The sequence below is a fragment of the Dermacentor silvarum genome, chromosome 6 (assembly GCF_013339745.2).
Source record: "Dermacentor silvarum isolate Dsil-2018 chromosome 6, BIME_Dsil_1.4, whole genome shotgun sequence".
Lineage (NCBI taxonomy): Eukaryota > Metazoa > Arthropoda > Arachnida > Ixodida > Ixodidae > Dermacentor > Dermacentor silvarum.
The window spans coordinates 97,940,716-97,958,868 of NC_051159.1; the positions used below are offsets into that span (position 1 = coordinate 97,940,716).

General features: G+C 42.9%; 1 protein-coding gene across 1 annotated transcript in view; it reads left to right on the forward strand.

Annotated features, from left to right (window-relative positions):
- LOC119456797 (uncharacterized) overlaps positions 1-18,153 on the forward strand; it is an 83,363-nt gene that overhangs the window by 34,170 nt on the left and 31,040 nt on the right. The window contains 4 exon segments of the mRNA XM_049669079.1: positions 3,210-3,569; positions 10,276-10,621; positions 13,577-13,765; positions 16,417-16,559. Coding sequence (XP_049525036.1) covers positions 3,210-3,569; positions 10,276-10,621; positions 13,577-13,765; positions 16,417-16,559 — 1,038 coding nt within the window.

Sequence of the window (18,153 nt, forward strand, 5' to 3'; positions counted from 1 at the left end):
ATGCTTTTGTTGCACTACTGGATGTCAGAGCACACGAGCAAGGAGAGTCTGGCACAGCACACATGTAGTTTTGGAATGTTTCAGAGCAGGCTACACAACGGGGGCCCCACACTTCTTGAAATTACACTAGCTATGCCAAATGACGGCTGTTGTCATTTGGTGGGGCTTAGAGGCAGTAATTTTGAATCAAAATTTTGGATTTAAATGTGCACTGAAAACCCAGTTTTTGGGTGTATAACCATATTGTTCTCTCTACTGTCAGTTGTAGTAATGAACTGAGAATAATTAGATGACTATGTCATGGGGCTCCTTTAATGGTACACATGCAAAGCTACATGTCCAACAGTAGAGGGGCATCCACATTAATTGTATATAAAAAAGTGCAATGTTGGATGGCTGTAATGTCTAGGGCTGTACATGGCATTTGGGTTGAGCTAACATAGAACAGAAACTACAAGAAACAGAAGTGCTAGGCACAATCTATTTAAGTTCTTCAGCTGTACAGCTGACTTCTCGGAAACCTCAGAAGGGCATGCAAAATTCATTGATATAATTCAGTGTTTGAACTAAGCATTTAAAAATTGTGGATGCACTTGACCTTTTCGAACAATGTCAATTTAAAAAAGAGATCACCCTAAAGGCCAACTGCAACAAAATTTTGGACCACATAAAAAGCCTAGCTTAAGACAGTTTAGATATTGAGGAGCCTCCATGCAAGATTTGACGTCTGAAAAACAGCGGAAGTGACATGAAAAGCTTGCAAAAATAGCTGTTTTTGATACCACAACTGAAAAAAATATGTCGCCATTGCTGTCTGCTGGAAGTGATGCATGACTTAACCTCTGATATAGCCCTATGGCTTTGCAAAATTTGCTTCAGTGGTATATACTTACTCATATATAGTAAATTTAGTCAAAGTGAATATTCGTTGCAGTTAGCTTTTAACGCATCTTAGTTACCCGTAGTGCACCATAATTTATGGGCCTCAAATTGCTGAGTTGAGTGTGTTGTGTGCCCACAATTTTAGACTCTCAAGGGGTTTTGATGCAGCATACAGTGTGTTGCTGCCACTGGACTTAACCCGAAAGTCAGGCGCGTTGCTTGTATAACTGCCAATGTCGCAAAGCCATCCCTGGCTGGCATTGCCGCACCTTTCAACAGTGTCTTTAACCACTCCAGGTGTAGAGTGACAGCGATGAGAAAACTATATATTTGGCTGTCTACAGGGGTCATATGACAACCCATTGTGCAAACTGGGATCCACTAGTCAGTGCTTCACAGCACTTGGAACTACATAAACCACATGCTCAAAAGGTTCACATAAACTTCTGATGGCATCAGTACCAGTTCTGAAACAACAGCATGTCACTATCATAGAAATATTAAAGGTTGACGTATGTACTTATCAGTAAAGAACCTTTCTTTACGTCAGTGAGCCCATATAGAATTCCCAAATGTGATATCATATTACCTTAGAAGCAAGCTGCTGCTAAGCAAGAAAGTAAGCAATGGAAGAGACTACTCTACAAGCTCACTTGTTTCTGATTTGATATCACCCGCAACACTCAGCGTAAATTGTACAGATACGCTAAGTAATTCGCAGAACAAGACACCAATATCTTGGTTGAAGGACAATTGCCAATTGCGCAAGAGCTCAAGCAACTATTACAAGGTTATGTTCAACACTTTGAATGTCATGCCCAATGTCTCAGGCGAACAGTTATACACATTCTTTGCCCCACACAAGATGTCCCATTCTGGATTCGCTCAGTGCCGCTCCTAACACATTCACATTTGTGATATGCGTTGGACTAGCCATAAGTTCCATGCAGAAGTGATCAACGGTCGGCAAACAATATAGGCCCGAGGTTTTTTCACCCACTGTTTCATTTCAAGTGTCCATCTCCTCTGAACCCTTTGGCCTGTTTATAAGTCTGCACAGGAGTTTGACTGGTGGCTTTGTTTATTAGGCAAACATCTTTCTCATGCTGAGGCAGTCTCTGTTACCTATATCTCCAGCTTTCCACCATGGAAGATTGGCACAGAACTTACCATGCAGGTTTTTTTTTTTTTTTTTTTTTTTTTTTTTTTTTTTTTTTTTAAGATGTACACATTTCCTAAGTTCTGAAACTTTTGATGAATTCTGATTCTTGTGCCAGCAGGGATGGCCATAAATGTGGGGTTCCCAGCACCATCAATCATAAGAGCAACAATGAGTTGTCATGCTTAAAACTCTTGAAGTGAGAAATTAAAAGTTTTAAGGTCATAAAACCCTGCATTGGGACAGCAGGTCATATGAAGAATTAGGCTGCTGATGATGATAGTGATAAAGCCAGGTTTTCTTGTTACTCTGAATAAAATGTACATTCGATACACAAGGAAACAAAAATGCAGAGAGGGTACCCACTGTTGCCTCCTGTTGTACAATACCACGCCTATGCCTGTATGATAAATTTTTTTATTCGTTGCCATCAGGCAATGAACTCATCAGATCAGCCCATCGGACAACTTCACGTACAGCACAAGACTGGAGCGACCGTCCTACCCATGTCGCCCTCCTAACAGATCGTAGCCGATGAAAAACAGCCGTCAAGAGTCACCTTCATCAAACATCCGAAAAGCTTGGCAATCAGAGGCTTATCATGCTGTGCAACTAAGAAATATTTCTGTCTGTGCTTCTTTAGAAAATGTTGTTCGCACTGAGCAGATTCTCGCATCAATGTACACACTGGCATGTACTTCTGGCCAAAGCTGTTAGCATTTTCTTTTTGTGAGAATTTAGAGCTAATGGTGTTTTATGCAACCACTGCACCATTTAATGCACTGTTCTTACTCGTAACATGAAGGCTGAAAGGAGCACAGGCTACGCAGTGTCCAAAGACACACATGCCCTATAGGATTGTCGGTATTTGAGCCTGCACTGTGAGGGAGTGCACTGATGCACTTGAGCTGGTGCACCTCTGCTTTCTATTATTCTGACTGCGTCTGTCCATGAGAATTTTCCAGCAAGTATGCTAAATTTCTTGTTAGCCCACACAGCATTTTTGTCTGAAAATGGAAGTGTTCTGCTGCATAAAAAGAAACTGACAAGTACTATCAGTGTTGAATGTGAAGTGAAGTAGCAAAGCAGTGATGCTGTTTTGGCCACAGTAGATGAGGGTAAAATATCTTGCAAGCAAGATTTGTTTTGAAATTGAAACATTTTTTTTTTTTTTTTTACTTCCTGCTCACTGTGTGATTCTTGTGTGTGCAGCTGCCAGCGTAAGAGCCTGCTGCAGCAGCCCAGCTTCTTTGCACGCTTTGGGCTGCCACTCTGGAAGCTCATTTGCCTGGTTTATCACTGGGCACGCCAGTCGGACCTCACAACCGTGCTAGCAGAGGCTGTAGTGGACAGCTTTGTGGTGCGCAATGTGTGGCGTGGCCTGCAGGAAGTGTGTGCCCGTGCCGTGGCCACACGGCGTGCCAAGCTAGGGGGACCAGGCATCCAGGTTGAGGTGGCAACTGCCCAGCTGGGCCGGTACCTCATCCTAGGTGCTCTTGACCGCTCCACTCTCGAGACAAGGCTCAAGGTGTGTTAAGATCTCCTGAAAGATTGCTTCTGTGGGCTGTGCACTGAAGTAGCCAGAGCTTGATTTCGAATTCCGATTACTCTTGGAGTTTCTCCCCGATAAGCATAGCCTGGCCAACAGAAGCAGTGGTACAGCAAGGCCTGTTCCCATACAACAAAGAGCACAGGTACAACGCGTGCATATACACCGAGGGCACCAACAGGCCAGCAGTTTTCTATGTAGTTGTAAGTGGTCATTTATTGAAACTCTCTTAAAGAACCAGAAGGAAAGTAAATTGTTGCTGGCCACACTATAACTATCTAGCTTTGCCTGCTGATACGTGAATGGCGGCCAGCAAATTTGGGGGGAAGTTATGGTGTGTTACGTGCCAAACCCACAATATTATTATGAGGCATGCCATAGTGGTGGACTCCGGATTAATTTTGACCTCCTAAGGTTCTTGAATGGGCACCTAATGCATGGTACACGACCGTTTTTGCATTTCACCCCCATCGATATGTGGCCGCCATGGATGGGATTTGACCTCACCCCCTCGGGCTTAGAAGCGTAATGCTGAAGCCACTATGCCACCACAGCGGGCAAAGGACAGAAAGAGAAAATAGTAGAGAATAGAGTTGGCATATTTTTGTTTTTCACCTTATTGTGATTGCTACTACTAGTTTGGAACCTATTCTATGTTTCTACTTCTCCTCCTCCCCCCCGTGATATGTAATGCCCTCAACTAAGGGCCTTTAAGGCTACTGTAGGTAAAAAAAAAAAAAAGTAAATTGGCAATAGACCATTCTCATAATTGTAAGGTTAGCTTTCCTGCAAGGTAGTTTGTCAATCTAATGGTGGCATAGTCATTTTTGAAAACAGCATGTACAAGCACAGTTTCCTTGTACTATAACATGGAAAATGTAGATGTGCCTCTATTGATGAAACCATGCGCAAGAAAGAAGCCCCAGCATATGCAGCTAGCACTTCGTCTTCATTTGAATGATGAAAGGTGCCACCATTAGTTGGGCAAATGTGCAGTGCAGAGAAGTGCACTTGTGAATTATGAAAAGGGTAAATTAATTACTTTGATATGCCACAAGGTAGTGCATCTGTTTTGCAGATAGTAGCAAGCTTTCAGCTTTAGTGTATGGACTGTGGTTACTGCATTTTGATGATAGCCAAGCACCTAAGTGCTTCTACTGGCTACTGGCGGCCTGGCCATTGACCTCTTATGATTGAATCTGTTCTACACTTGTAACATCACCTAAGCAGCAAATTTTGTGATTTTATTGTAAAATGACTGATTTTTAAACCTGTTTACTTCGTCAGATTGACACTCAATTTTACCATTTTTCATACACGTCTGGTTAACATTGTTCTAATCTCGACCGGGTGAGGTGGGTCGTCACCGCAAGAATCAGGAGACGACGATGAAGGCGGGCATCGTGATGATGAAAATTAGAAAAGATTGTATTCACTTCATTGGTACATGGTTTTGACTCTATCCGAGTCTCGAGCGGTTCTGATTAACACGGGGGCCAGGGCGGCCTTAAATAACCCCTCGTGGTCTTGTGGTGGCCGATGTCTATTCGGGGAAGTCCTCTCTCCGGTGGTCAAGTTGACGACCTCCTCTCCCTCAGGTCCTCCTTCTTGGTAGCTCGCCCTTTGCATCTGCTCCGGTCGTAGAGGTGAGACGCTTTCTCGGGGATGAAGGCGATTATCTCGTCACGGGAGAAGCGCTTTGCTTCATACATTTGAGAGATACCGTTCCAAGCCGATCATAACAACATCAAGACTGATTTCAAAAACACGAATACAGTCTCTGACCAATTTTTCAGAGCCTGATTTTTCCGAACCCTTCGATTATTCAGACGTACTTGCAGCAGCAACACGAACTTATTGAACTGATGTATAACAGTAATTGGACTTTTGGCTGTCGTTACTTGAATATTTGTGAATAAACTTGGTAAACATTTCTGTTTGTATATCAATAGGGTCATTCCTGCCACCAGTGCCTGTTCATAGAACAAAGTCAGCAAATTTTTAATAAACAATCAACATGTTGAATACCCAAAGAATGTTTCACAAAATATTGGTATTTTCCAGCTTCGACTTTCTAAATATTCTAAAGTTGGAAGGTCTGACATTGTATGGAATGCTCCTAAAATCACTAGAATACTTGTACAAAGCTTTTATTTAAACATACCTTACAGGCCCCCAGACGCATTGCATAAGGAGAAGATGCACAGTAAATGTCAAGGCGTTATAAGCTGAATCTGAGACACATAAGGGTGCTCAGAAAGTAATGACAAATTTGATGTTGATATCATTTAAGATTGGCAACACAAAGTGCTTTCTGCAGTTTATGTTGTATTTGAATTCTTCTATTCTTCCAGGTCTTTGTTTAGTGTGCATTTTCTTTTTCCTTATACAGTGGAATCTCGATGATACGAATCTCACGGGGTCACGAAAAATGTTCGTATCATCGAAACACAATTAAAACTAGCTAAAATTAAAGAGTCAGAGGTGAATTCACTCAGGCACACGCACGTAAAAAGCATTTACAGTATAGATTACTTATAACGTAACTGTTTATAGTGCAGGACAGGCTACAACGCGGCCTTTTCCGACTCCCGTTTACCCTCCCATAGAACTCCATGTATATGCATACCGCTTACAGTGCAGCCGTGTGAGACGAAATACTGGTTATAATGCGGCTTCCGCTGGAAAATCTCGCCGACAAGGGCAGTAGCGAGCACCCACCGACAGGAGAGGAGATCAACGAGGGCGATAAAATCGTCGCCGTGCGCCGTATGTGCGAGTGAAAGCGCGCCTTCACGCATGGAGAGCAAACGCGACTTCCGTCACGGCCGGGCGCGCCAGTCGAGCCCGGCCCTGCTTCCGTCGCGCGAAAGGCCGGGGGGGGGGGGGGGACGCTGTGCTGTGTGGCACCAAATGCGTATCTTGCAACCGGGCACAAGGGTAACTGGCGACGCAATCTCCCACGCAAAAGGAGCACAGCGTGAAGGCAGCGCAGGAGGGAGGGAGGGAAGGAGGGGGGGGGGGGGGGGGGCGGCTTCTACTCTGCCAACAAATGCGTTCTTGTACTTCGCACCTGTGCCGGCTGTCGGGGTTGTCGCACGCACCGTATATTGAAAACGATCTCCACACGGCTCTGACCTTTGTATGCGCTGTGCTTACCCTCAGTTTCCGTTGAAGCGATAGACCGCACTTCCCCATGCCTGCGTGGGGAAAATCGCAAAAAGCAAGAAAAGCGCCACCGCGTCAAACTGTTCGCGCCCAGTCGCGACCTCCGCGCCTCCGCACCAAAAGAGAAAAGGAGAAAGCGCATGACTGCGTGCTGTTCCCTCTCGCGGCCGTCGGTGGGGCGGCGTTTATTCGTATCAACCGACGCGGGTCGAAAATCGATTCGTAACAACCGTTCTCTAGCACGTTGCAAAGTAATGGGGCTTGGCCAGGACCACAGAAAAATTCGTATCATCCGGAAATTCATGTTAGCCGTGATCGTATCATTGAGATTCCACTGTAAATAAGGGAACTAGCTTGCTCTTCTTGTTTGTTTTGCAAGCTCTATATTACGGCACTTCTTGTTTTTTCACGGTGATCAACCAACTGGCCCACCTCACTATCTCGCTGTAACCCAGCTCTTATCTTCCCCATACAGTATTTCCATTATGCACAGTATGACCCACTGTTAAAGGGACACTGAAGTCAACGTGGACTGTTAAAATACCATTCCATAAACCTTGCAGCTCTTGTTTCATGTCAAGAAAAGACAGTTTAAGATAAAATTGCGTCTGAAGGGTCTGCATACTTACAGTGCAATTCAAATCTCCTGCCCCCAAGCACGGGAGTGGTGACGTTGCATACACCATCACCGCACTTTACTGCCGTTGGTGAGTAAAACGGCGCCCGATAGCTAACAACAGTTTTTGCACAAAACACAAACATGCAGCCATGGAGGAAACCGAGCCAAGACAGAATGTGGGATTCGTCACTACAGCTGCTTTCGGTCAAGTAGCGTGAGCCATTTGGGCATCCCATGACATCACATGGACGTGATATTGTCTGCTACTTGCAGTTTGTGTGAGTTTTGCGAGCCAGCAAAACCCACACAGCACTACACGATAAAAAAACTACTGAAATGCGAAAGTGCGGGTGGCGCAGAGTCGAGCGAAAACGAAACCTTGCGACCGCCCGCACCATTGTTGAGGGTAACGTCAATGACTTCTTTTTTCTAAACATCAAATAGAACTGGACAAGCAGCATTTTCCTTCGTCCTTTAATGCAATGCAATGATCTTTTTATTCTGAGAGGTTGATTACTAGTGACAGAATTACATTGAGGAGTGCCTACGTCATCGATCTAGTACTTAAATGTCCCAAGTAAATCGCAAATTGTGTCCTGCATTTACCTCAATTTCTCGATTACTAAAACTTTGTTGGCAATATTTTTTTTTTTTTTTTTTCGAATACTGTTAGCCCTTCCGGGCTGTTACAGGGTGGGAAGGGTACATTAAATCAATACAGCACAGTTCCAGCTCTTTTTCAAAAGTTTCTAATGAACAAGTATTGTTAAATACTCGTCGGTCAAGGTTATTGCATTCTATAATTGTTTTAGGCAGAAACGAATATTTATAGACATCAACTCTTGGCACGTAGGGCATAACTGCAAAGGGATGGTTAGTACGTGATGACCGTCTGCCGGGCGGCTGCAAGTATAAGCCGGAATCCAAATTGAATGCATTGTGATAGAGCTGATAAAGATACTTAAGCCTAGCAATTTTTCTGCGAACAGCCAAAGTTGGCAGCTCTGCACGTGCAGGAGGTTCTGTTACGGACTGCATTCTTCGGTAACAGGAAAATACAAACCTCACTGCCATTCTCTGAACACGCTCAAGCTTGTCAATAAGATATTTCTGATTTGGATCCCAAATTATACTTGTGCATTCCAGAGTTGGCATTACTATTGATTTATATGCTTTTAGTTTGACATCCGGTTGTGCATCTTTTAGTTTTCGCCGTAGGAATCCAAGTTTTCGTTGGGCTGTTCCACATATATTTTGTACATGATCACTCCAGTTCATGTCATGAGAAATTGTAATTCCTAAATATCTTAATTTACTGGAACGTTTCATTTCTATGTTGTTAATTATGTACGGGAACACAAATGGCGTCTTCTTTGACACAATCATAGAAGTGGACTTTTCATAATTGATTAGCATGTTCCACTTTACACACCAGTCATATACAACTTTCAAAGAGTCATTCAACACCACCTGGTCTTGCAGGCTTTTTATGCCTGCAATATTGACACCTTAGACATTCTTGAGCATTAATATAGTGTATCACTTTAGCCTGACTTAATATTTGCCTTGTGGGGAGCACACGCTGCCACCTTCTCCCGCGGGCACTCGCCGTCGCTTGCGCACGTAGCGCACTCGACGGGAGCCAGGCGGACATCCTGTGCGCAGCGGGAGCCGGGCAGACACGGGAGAGATGCACTTGGCCCTCTCCCGGTTCTCGCTCGCCTCTCGTGACGCGCGTGCCCGCGCGGGAAGAGGGAAAGTATCCGGCAGGCCAGGGGGACATTCCCCTCGCGAAAAGGTAAAAAGGTATAAAAGAGCGCGACCGAGAGACCCTCGGGCCTCTCTGACCTCGCTACACCTACCTGCCCATACGGATTTACCCGCTGCAACCCGTGAGTGACCTCATTTGCATGACTACCACACGCGACGAGGCAAGCCTATTTTATTACTTATTATACAGAGCGGACTTCCCTCTGCAAGTGTGTTTTATTGCCCACAGCAATAAACGTTGTTGAGTGGACTCGCTTGTTGCCTTATTCGCCCGAACCCTTCGTAGCTGCGATTATACGCGCTACGGGTTGAGGAAGACCCCCACAGCCTTTAGTGTCCCTTTTGGAGGAACAGCAAATTATTATTATGGGACTAATTACAGCTCAGTTTTGAGACGATGGCCCTGACTATTATTGATTTTTTGATGATTTTTTGCTACTATACGTCTACCTAATGCATCACACGAAGCACTTTTTTTTTTCTTATGGAATAGATTATTTCTTCAATTTACTAAAAAATTCTGAGGTTTTGCATGCCAAAACCATAATCTAATTATGAGGTGTGCCATAGTGGGGCGCTTCGGATTTATTTAGGCCACCTGAATATAAACTTAAATTGAAATACACTACCGTTTCTGCGTTTCGTGGCCATCAAAATGTCGCCGCCACAGCTGGAACCGAACATGCAGCCTCAAGCTCAGCAACACAGCACCATAGCCATTAAGCTACCACTGCGGGTGATTTGTTCAAGTTGCGTTGGTTCAAATGCTAATTAGTTAAGTGTGGACCATAGTATACAAGGCCTTTCTGGTAGACCCAAATATACCCCCACTTATGCAGTCAACATCCCTCCGCCCTCTACTAGAACATTTCAGTTAAAAACTATACCTGGGCCTGTGCGCACATACAACCTAAGTAATGCTGTCTCAAATTTAATTGTCGTCTATCCGCCTGCAGTCCTATTCAAATCGGCTTGCTCCCCTTTTATCAATTATTTTGATCGTCCTGGTAACATCCTTTTAGCACGAGAAAGATGTGATAGGTGAAGACCGGTGAGGGAATTTTTCATGAATGTGGGATGCAGTGTTGTGTCAAAATAACCTTTATCATCTCTCTTGTTCTCTGGCAGGCAGTGTCAGTGGCCTTGGGCTGGAACTCACCTGTATTCCTAAAGAGCCTCGAGCTGTGGCTGCGGCCTGGAAGTGTCGTCATTACTGAGGATGTCAAGTTCAACAGCTTGGCTGAGCAAGGTTTTCCTGTACGCTGTGGGGCCCGCCCTGGGCCCGACTTAGTCCACGCATACTTGATGCGGCGGTTGACAGACGTCTTTGGCCACTTTATGGTGAACCAGCTGAAGCTGGAGACTGTGCAGGGCTTTCTGGACGAACTGCAGTGGCGGGAGCGCTTTGCCAACCATGCACGCGAGGCCTTCTGGCGCATCTTGGCTGATGTGCTTGACCACAGTGGGTGGAAAGGTGTATTTGCACTTCTTTTTGGATAGCAGAAGCACCTCTTAATGTTTCTGTCCTGTTATGCGTAAAATTACATTGCAATATAGGTGCTATGGCTAATGGAGTCGAGTGTGAACAAAAATGACAGCAAAGTACGAAAACTTCAGTGGCAGAAAAAAAAAATGACCCTCTTGATCCACAAGTGCGCTTCTCCATGTTGCACTTTTGCCTGACTAATTGTGTACGTATTCATCATTAAAATGAATTTGAAACAGCAGATGCTATGTTTGACTGTCTCGTGTAATTTTAATCAGGGAGGCCACATGTATGTCTTTAATATTATAAAAGGCACTATCAGCACGTATCTAGTGATTTGAAAATTGGCTGTCCTTTGAAGGGGCATTTTATTTAACATAGGTGTTACTAGTGTCACAGTTAGGGTAGCTGTGAAAAAAAAGCAGCATCCCAATTAGGTACTCTATACTGTTGAGCCTCAATAAGAAATTTATAGTTTAATATGTTTTGTTTTCTTTTCTGCTCTTAGTATTATCTTTATTGTAGGCTGCTTTTCTCTCTCTTTTTTCTTATGTGTTTAGTGAGCTAATTTTACATTGCGGTTACGGTTTAATAAAGTGTGTGCAGATCGCAGACATTTCTTGACAACCTCCACGAGAAGTAGAATAGTAAAGCAAGGACTGAAATGGAAAGCAAATATTCATGTGGGTCAGTCGTAATGTAGAAGCAGTAGACATTGCCGCACTGCCTGCTAGCCATTCATTTCGTCAATGCTTGCACTTGGTATATTCCATTTGTGTTTGCTAGAGCATTCAGATGCCAGTGGAATAAGTGGAAGTGCAATCTTTCAGTAGACAGCGGTGACAGTTGAGTCTAACACAGTTTTTGAGTCAGTTTGCACTGACTTCGCAGTAATTACAGCCTGATGGCAGTGAAACCAAAAAATACCAGCAGAACATTTTTGCACACAACTCCTGCAAATCGGCAACTGCAAGGGGCATTTTTCATGTGGCATATTTTTGAATCAGTATGTGTATTTCTACCTGAGCCATAGAAAAATATGCAGGATGAGCACTTCTCTGGAGCAGTGGCGCTTTTCATACCCAGTGGGTTGTTTTTCTCTTCAAATCATGCAAAATTACATAATGTACGCTATGGTTCAGTTATAGCCAAAACAAACTTTCACAAATAACCAGTTGGCAAAGGAAAGGTGGTGTGTGCAACGCAGTAGCTAAGCAACTGATGCAGTTATCTAAGGTTGTTGATTGAGACTGCATTTGCATTTTTGCCTCAGTACCAGTCTTGACCCCATGGCATGCCTCATGTTGTGAGGACTTATTTCTGTGTGTTCCTTATGGGAATTTTGCATCTCAGGTTTACCCAGTTTCTGATTTTATCCTCATGGGTCCCGAGAAATGCCCTGCGGTAGTAATACTCATTTAGAGCTCATAAATTAATCGCAGGGACACAGACCATTTATGAATCACTATATCTTTACTTGTTTGAAGTTAAAAAGGAAATTAATGTCCACCCACAGGGACACCGAGACTCTAAAGTAGTAAAACAGCAAAAAATTTTTTAATTTATTGTACAGAGATTGTATTTTTTCAAGCAGTTTTATACAAGTATTGTCCTTCTCGTTAACTTATACAAAACGGCCTTCGAAACAAAACATGATGGGGCTTACTTTTTATCATTATCATCATTATTTCGAGTGGAATTATGGAAACAACTGCTCTGCAGTTGTTTCTACTATTTTCCTCATGGGTCCCGAGAAAAACCTTGCGGTAGTAATAATCATTTAGAGTTCATAAATTAATCGCAGGGACATAGACCATTTATGAATCACTATATCTTTACTTGTTTGTAGCTAAAAAGGAAATTAATGTCCACCCACAGGGACACCGAGACTCTAAAGTAGTAGAACAGAAAAAGTTTTTAAATTTCATTCTACAGAGATTGTGTTTCTTCAAGCGTTTTATACAAATATTGTCATTTTCGTTAATTTATAGTTTATACAATACGTCTTTCGAAAAAAAAAAAAAACATGATGGGGGCTTACTTTTTATCATTATCATCATTACTTCGAGTGAAATAGTAGAAACAACTGCACGGCAGAGATGCACAACATATAATCTGCAATGCAACAGCTTCAAGTCTTTTTAGAGCAGCCAGGGTTACGGCTTCGTGCAGCGTTCTTGATGTAAACTTTTAAAACAAATGTTGGGTTTTAGACGTTCGGGCTGTTGTACTTGGGAACGTCTTTATTTACCAAGGGGAATCTGTGGAGCATCATATTCATTGCAGTCTGTGTCCTTTGCTAGCGGCAAAGTGAGCAGCCATTCAGCTATGTACTCCAAAATCTAATTCAGCCATGCGAAATCAAATTCAGAGGCACTATTCTAGCGTCCCAATGTCCATCATCGTGGACATAATCATTTACTCGGTAGTAAAAAAAAGGCACATCTGTGCCTTCTACAAAACAAACCGTTTGCATTTGCCTCAGTTCCTTAAAGGATACATCTTAAGTTTATCTGTGACAAGTGTGGAAAATATAATTGGGATACAAATGTGGGTGTCTGCCATAAAACGTGTTTACGCTCGAAGCCACCATTTTGCAGTGACGTCAGACTGCTCACTTAGGCTCTATTTGGCCCAAACTCGGCCAGGTGATAGCACATACTTGTAAAATGCCATGGACAAGCGTTCAGGGTGATTGGAAGCACCATTCATTTTCTAAAAATTTTTCTACACAGGATGGATGTGCCAGGTCTGATGAGGTTATAGCCCATACACAAAAACTTGACTAGACTATTATGTGAGACTCTTAACTTTGCTAAAAAGTACTTCAAAATACAAGTTTGATTCCCTGTCTGTGTATATGTCCTCATTGTTATTCAAAACTCCTTATCGAGAGACCTGAACTATTTTGAGGCCATATAGTTCAACTGTTCATTTTTTCAGTGTCCTTCGAGGACATGCTTGGAACTGCTTCAGAATCATCTGGCCAAAAGGTGCCCAAAGCAGAACCTGAAGTTATAGTGTGTGACAGCAGCTCAGAAGATGAAAAAGGTGATGGTGATGACATCTCCACCAATGACGGCACACACTCGGAGACGGCAGCTGACCAGTCCAAAGGAGCAGCTAAATCAGGTGACTGAATCCTTTCATTGTGCGGCAGGGTTGAAATGGAGGCTTTGATAAAGCATGCTGCAAGAACATGCATGGATCAACTGCAGCGCCAAATGCAAGACGTACAACTGGCGTGCGCTAGTCAAGTGTTGTGCTGCCCTGTCATGAAAAAAATAAGGCGGTGCGGTAAGAAGCTGAAGTAAGTCTTACGTTAATACATTGCTCTTTATTCACTAGGTTCATCTTAATGGTGTCAGACTCATTAGCTATCCTTTAGGCCCAGCATGCAAGCCAATCAAATCCACTGCATGGCATTGCTAAGACAAACATGAAGGGACATTAATTTGTTTTTTCAAAAGTGAGCACACAAAAGGGCAATGAAACTTTTTTTTAAATATAACGGACAATGGTCCCTAGACTATTGACCTTATAATGACATTCAGTTTAAGAGAGTTTGTCTGAAAGGGTGCCTGCTTTTTTTTTTCTCAACTGTGTCACCATAAGCGTGGCCTTGGTCACAGCCGTTATCAACCCCATTACTACAAGCCCATATGGGATCGGGGCATACATGGTTTCTGAAAGCTCTATGTATGCCATACGAATATAGATGGCTTCTGTTAACTTGACATCACTCACTTGGATGCACCTTCTAATTCGATTGCATTAAAAGTACCAAATGCAATGCACATATGTTAAACAGTTCTTTTAATTCAATTGTCAGACAGTTAACTCACATATTTTAAACTGCTATAGACCACGGATTCTTATTTGAATTATTCAGAGTTGAATAAAATGTGTCTTAGGGACAATTGTGAGCTGCTGTACAACTGCTATGCACACAAGGTAAGTTCATTTATTTCTGAACAACTCTAAGTGAGATCATTCACAGTGGTGCTTGCCAACATATGCAACAACCTGAGTATCCGACATTGGCATGCATCAACTACTCGTGCCTTCGGAAGGTCTTTCAGCACCTGTTTATTAGCATGTTGCTCTTTACTTCAGAAGCCGAAAAGTTTAAATTAACTGAAGGCCATTTGAATTGAGTGGCTTCAGAATGCATTGAAAACAACAAACTAACTAAATTTCTCGGCCTAACCTGAAATCTTCAGGGTATTGACCTATGCTAGTTTGAATTATCTCAAGTTGGCTGTAATTCTAACCATTGCTTTGTGTCTCATCAGGCTAAAATTAATATAGGCTGACTACTCTGTCTGGTTTATGAATAAAAAAAATGGTTGTCACAGGTTTGTGCTGGGTTTGTGAAAATGTTTTTTCTTTCAAAGTGGGTTTTTTTTCTTCTTCTTCTTCTTCTTCTTCTTCTTCTTCTTCTTCTTCTTCTTTCTTTCTTTTACAGCTCATCTCCTCTGTCATGTTTTCATTCCTGGTTCACTAAATAAAGTTTGCTTGTTCTTACTGATCCTAATATTTTCGTAATATTTTAGGCACATCTGTTGAGCTGAACTTCTGCTGAACCAAACAGATTTCTGAAATTCCATTGTGTTCTTAAGGAAGTCTGCTTTTAGAGCTCGTGTATGCAATGTGATGGCACTGACTAAACGCCATTGTCTGCACCTCGTTTATACTCACAATAACACGTTATTGTTACAATCGAACAGGAAGCATGCCTTTTAAAGTTATTGAGTGGGAAAAAGAAAACATTAGCTGTCATGTGAGTAGTTGACAAAGAAAACCACTGTGCTTTGATGTGAACAAAATATAGTTATTTAATAAAGACCGCATTGTAGCCAGTCCTGCACTATAAGCAGTCATGTTATAAACAGTCTGAGCTACTAGATTAGTAGCATGCACCTCCACTCTTGTCTTCCTTGCTTTGCGTAGCGGGTCAATGCTGCATGGCAAAACTGAAATGGTGCCCATTGTGATCATGAAATTTTCCTCTGATAATCTGTGCCTATAACCTACCTGTGCAAATAACCACATGCATAAACACCAAAATCTTTACTTACAAAATACCCCTCATCATTACCAGCATGAAGCAAAGCTCCATAAAAAATTTTAATTGTAATAACAGCAATTTGATTTGTGCGAGTTGATGCCTATGTTCATTCAACACAACTATTGCAGCCTACCCTCTGATGAAGCGTGGTGGGGCTTCACGGCAATGCAGAGCTCACTGCCGTGAAGCTGCACTGCAGGGGAAATTTCGCATATATATGGCACTCTACAACGTTGTGGAAATAGATGCCTACTGTCGCATACCACTGCCAACATGTCGCTGACCAGTTCCGGAAGGTTCGCGGTATTTTTCTAGTGTTCCTAAGCCAGTTAAAAAGCTGCCTGAGCAGCAGCTTATTGCGGCCACCAATCGAAGTGACTTGAGCAGAAAGTGCTGCAGGTGACATTTTCTTCTCTTGCACCTTCAGGCTAGTGATGTCATAGTGCTCCTCTTCACAAAATGAGAGGCTGTTATTGCCAACAGTCCTGCTTTGTACTTGTAACCTGAATGGCTAGTGTGATTAATACATACAAAAATATGGTGATTCCTTGTTGTTAAACCCGTCAACTGAGATGCGGTGGCAAGAAAACATCCAAATAAGCAGGCATTGTGTGAAGATTTGGCCAACGTGAGTGACGATCAAAATGAACCATTAACCCTGGCAAGATGGGACACGCTGTATGCTAAAGTGATTGTCGTTTGTGTTCTGCAGAACCTGGGGAGGAGACTGTCAACAAGGGCGAGAAGACGGGTGCTCAAAACTGTGTCATTTTGGATGAGTACTATTATGCGAGAAAGAAGCCTTGCCCCGCAGACAACCAGCTTGTAGAAACAAGAGGCGACTTTTGTTTCAAGGTTTGTAAGGCCCATTGCAGCGAGCCAAATGGCTGTACTCTGCCAGGCATGAGTGGAGGATGGGACATGAGTGTCACGATGACTTGGTGCATACGCAGAAATGATGCACACTCCAAGAGAGAATAATGTTGCAGGCTCAGTCTATGCAGATATGAGAGGCTTTCTTTTCAACATTCTAGCCCCATAATAATAATAATACAGTAGACTTCCTTTGAGATGAACAAAAGGATTTTACAAATCTGTTTCTTCTACCAGAAGTTCAGCTTAGCAGATGTGCACTCAATAGATGTGCACTCAATCTATGGGAAACTGAACAAAGACAATGGTGCTTGAACCATCGGTAGTATCAGAGGATTCATTAAGAGGATAAGTGCACCTTAAAGGCAGTCTACTGTAAAGTAACATCTGAAGCTTGAGGCTTCCATTTGACTAGCTTACTTTATACATAGTAGAGCTCCAAGTCGGGCTAGTTGGTTGACATGCATGGTAAACTTTAACTGCGCTAAGCCACATGGACAAAGACGAGGCAGACAAGTAGTGTGCACGTCTGTCTGCCTCGTCTCTGTCCATGTGGGTTAGTGCAGTTAAAAACGTTTACCATACTTTATACAAGGTATATGTCTCCAATGTGTTAGATTTGATATTCACCGTTAAGAGAAAACATTAGCCCTTACAAGAACGCTCACATAAAAATTTTGTGTCTCGGTTTTTCTGCTTTTACAGGCTCTGTCATGGTATGAAACCTCAATTGCTCGAACATGCAACAAATCATGGATTATGTAATCTTTTAATGCAATCAGTTAAAAATGCGTGCCGAGTGCAGCATGGCTTTATGCTTGAAGCAGGCCTCCCTGTTACATCACAGAAATCGGCTGTGGTAGTCACGTGGCATTACAAACCACTGGCATGCATATTAGTTAACCGAGTGCAGTGGTAATAAGCCACACCATAACCACATAGCTAAAAGATTGGGCATATGCCGTCAGGTCAGCCATTTTTTCTCCTTCAATTCAATTCTTTGTTTTTACATGAGATAAAATACAAAAAATACAGTAGACTTCCGTTAATTCGACTCTGGTAATGAAATATTTCGGTTAATTTGATCCCAACCAAAGGTCCCGGCCGGCACCCATACATTTCTGTGAGCCGAAACTTCCGTTATTTTGATCTCAAAATTGGCCTTCACCAAATAAATCGAACTTGATGGCCAGCTTCGCCGCAATAGAACTGTGTTTAGCATACCTTGAATGAAAAGGGGCCACTGTCACTGGACCTCGTACACGTTTCTTAATTACACAGGCATGCACGCGCCATCTCCTGTCACAGTACGACCACCTAGATGCCTAATACGCATACTGGCAGCCATTCAGAGCTGTTTCTGATGTTTCTGTGGTGATTTTAGCCCTCGTTTTGCCCGCCATGCCTATCTCGTATATGAGGCCGTTAATGGGGCCTAGTACGCATTCCTTAATTACACATGCGCTCACGCGCCGTGCATCGAGCAGCGGGGGAAAAGAACCATCTGCGTTTTGAGAAAGCTAGCGAAAAGGAAGGTAAGATGAAAAAATTCGACGGCGCTTTCCTACCGGAAAAT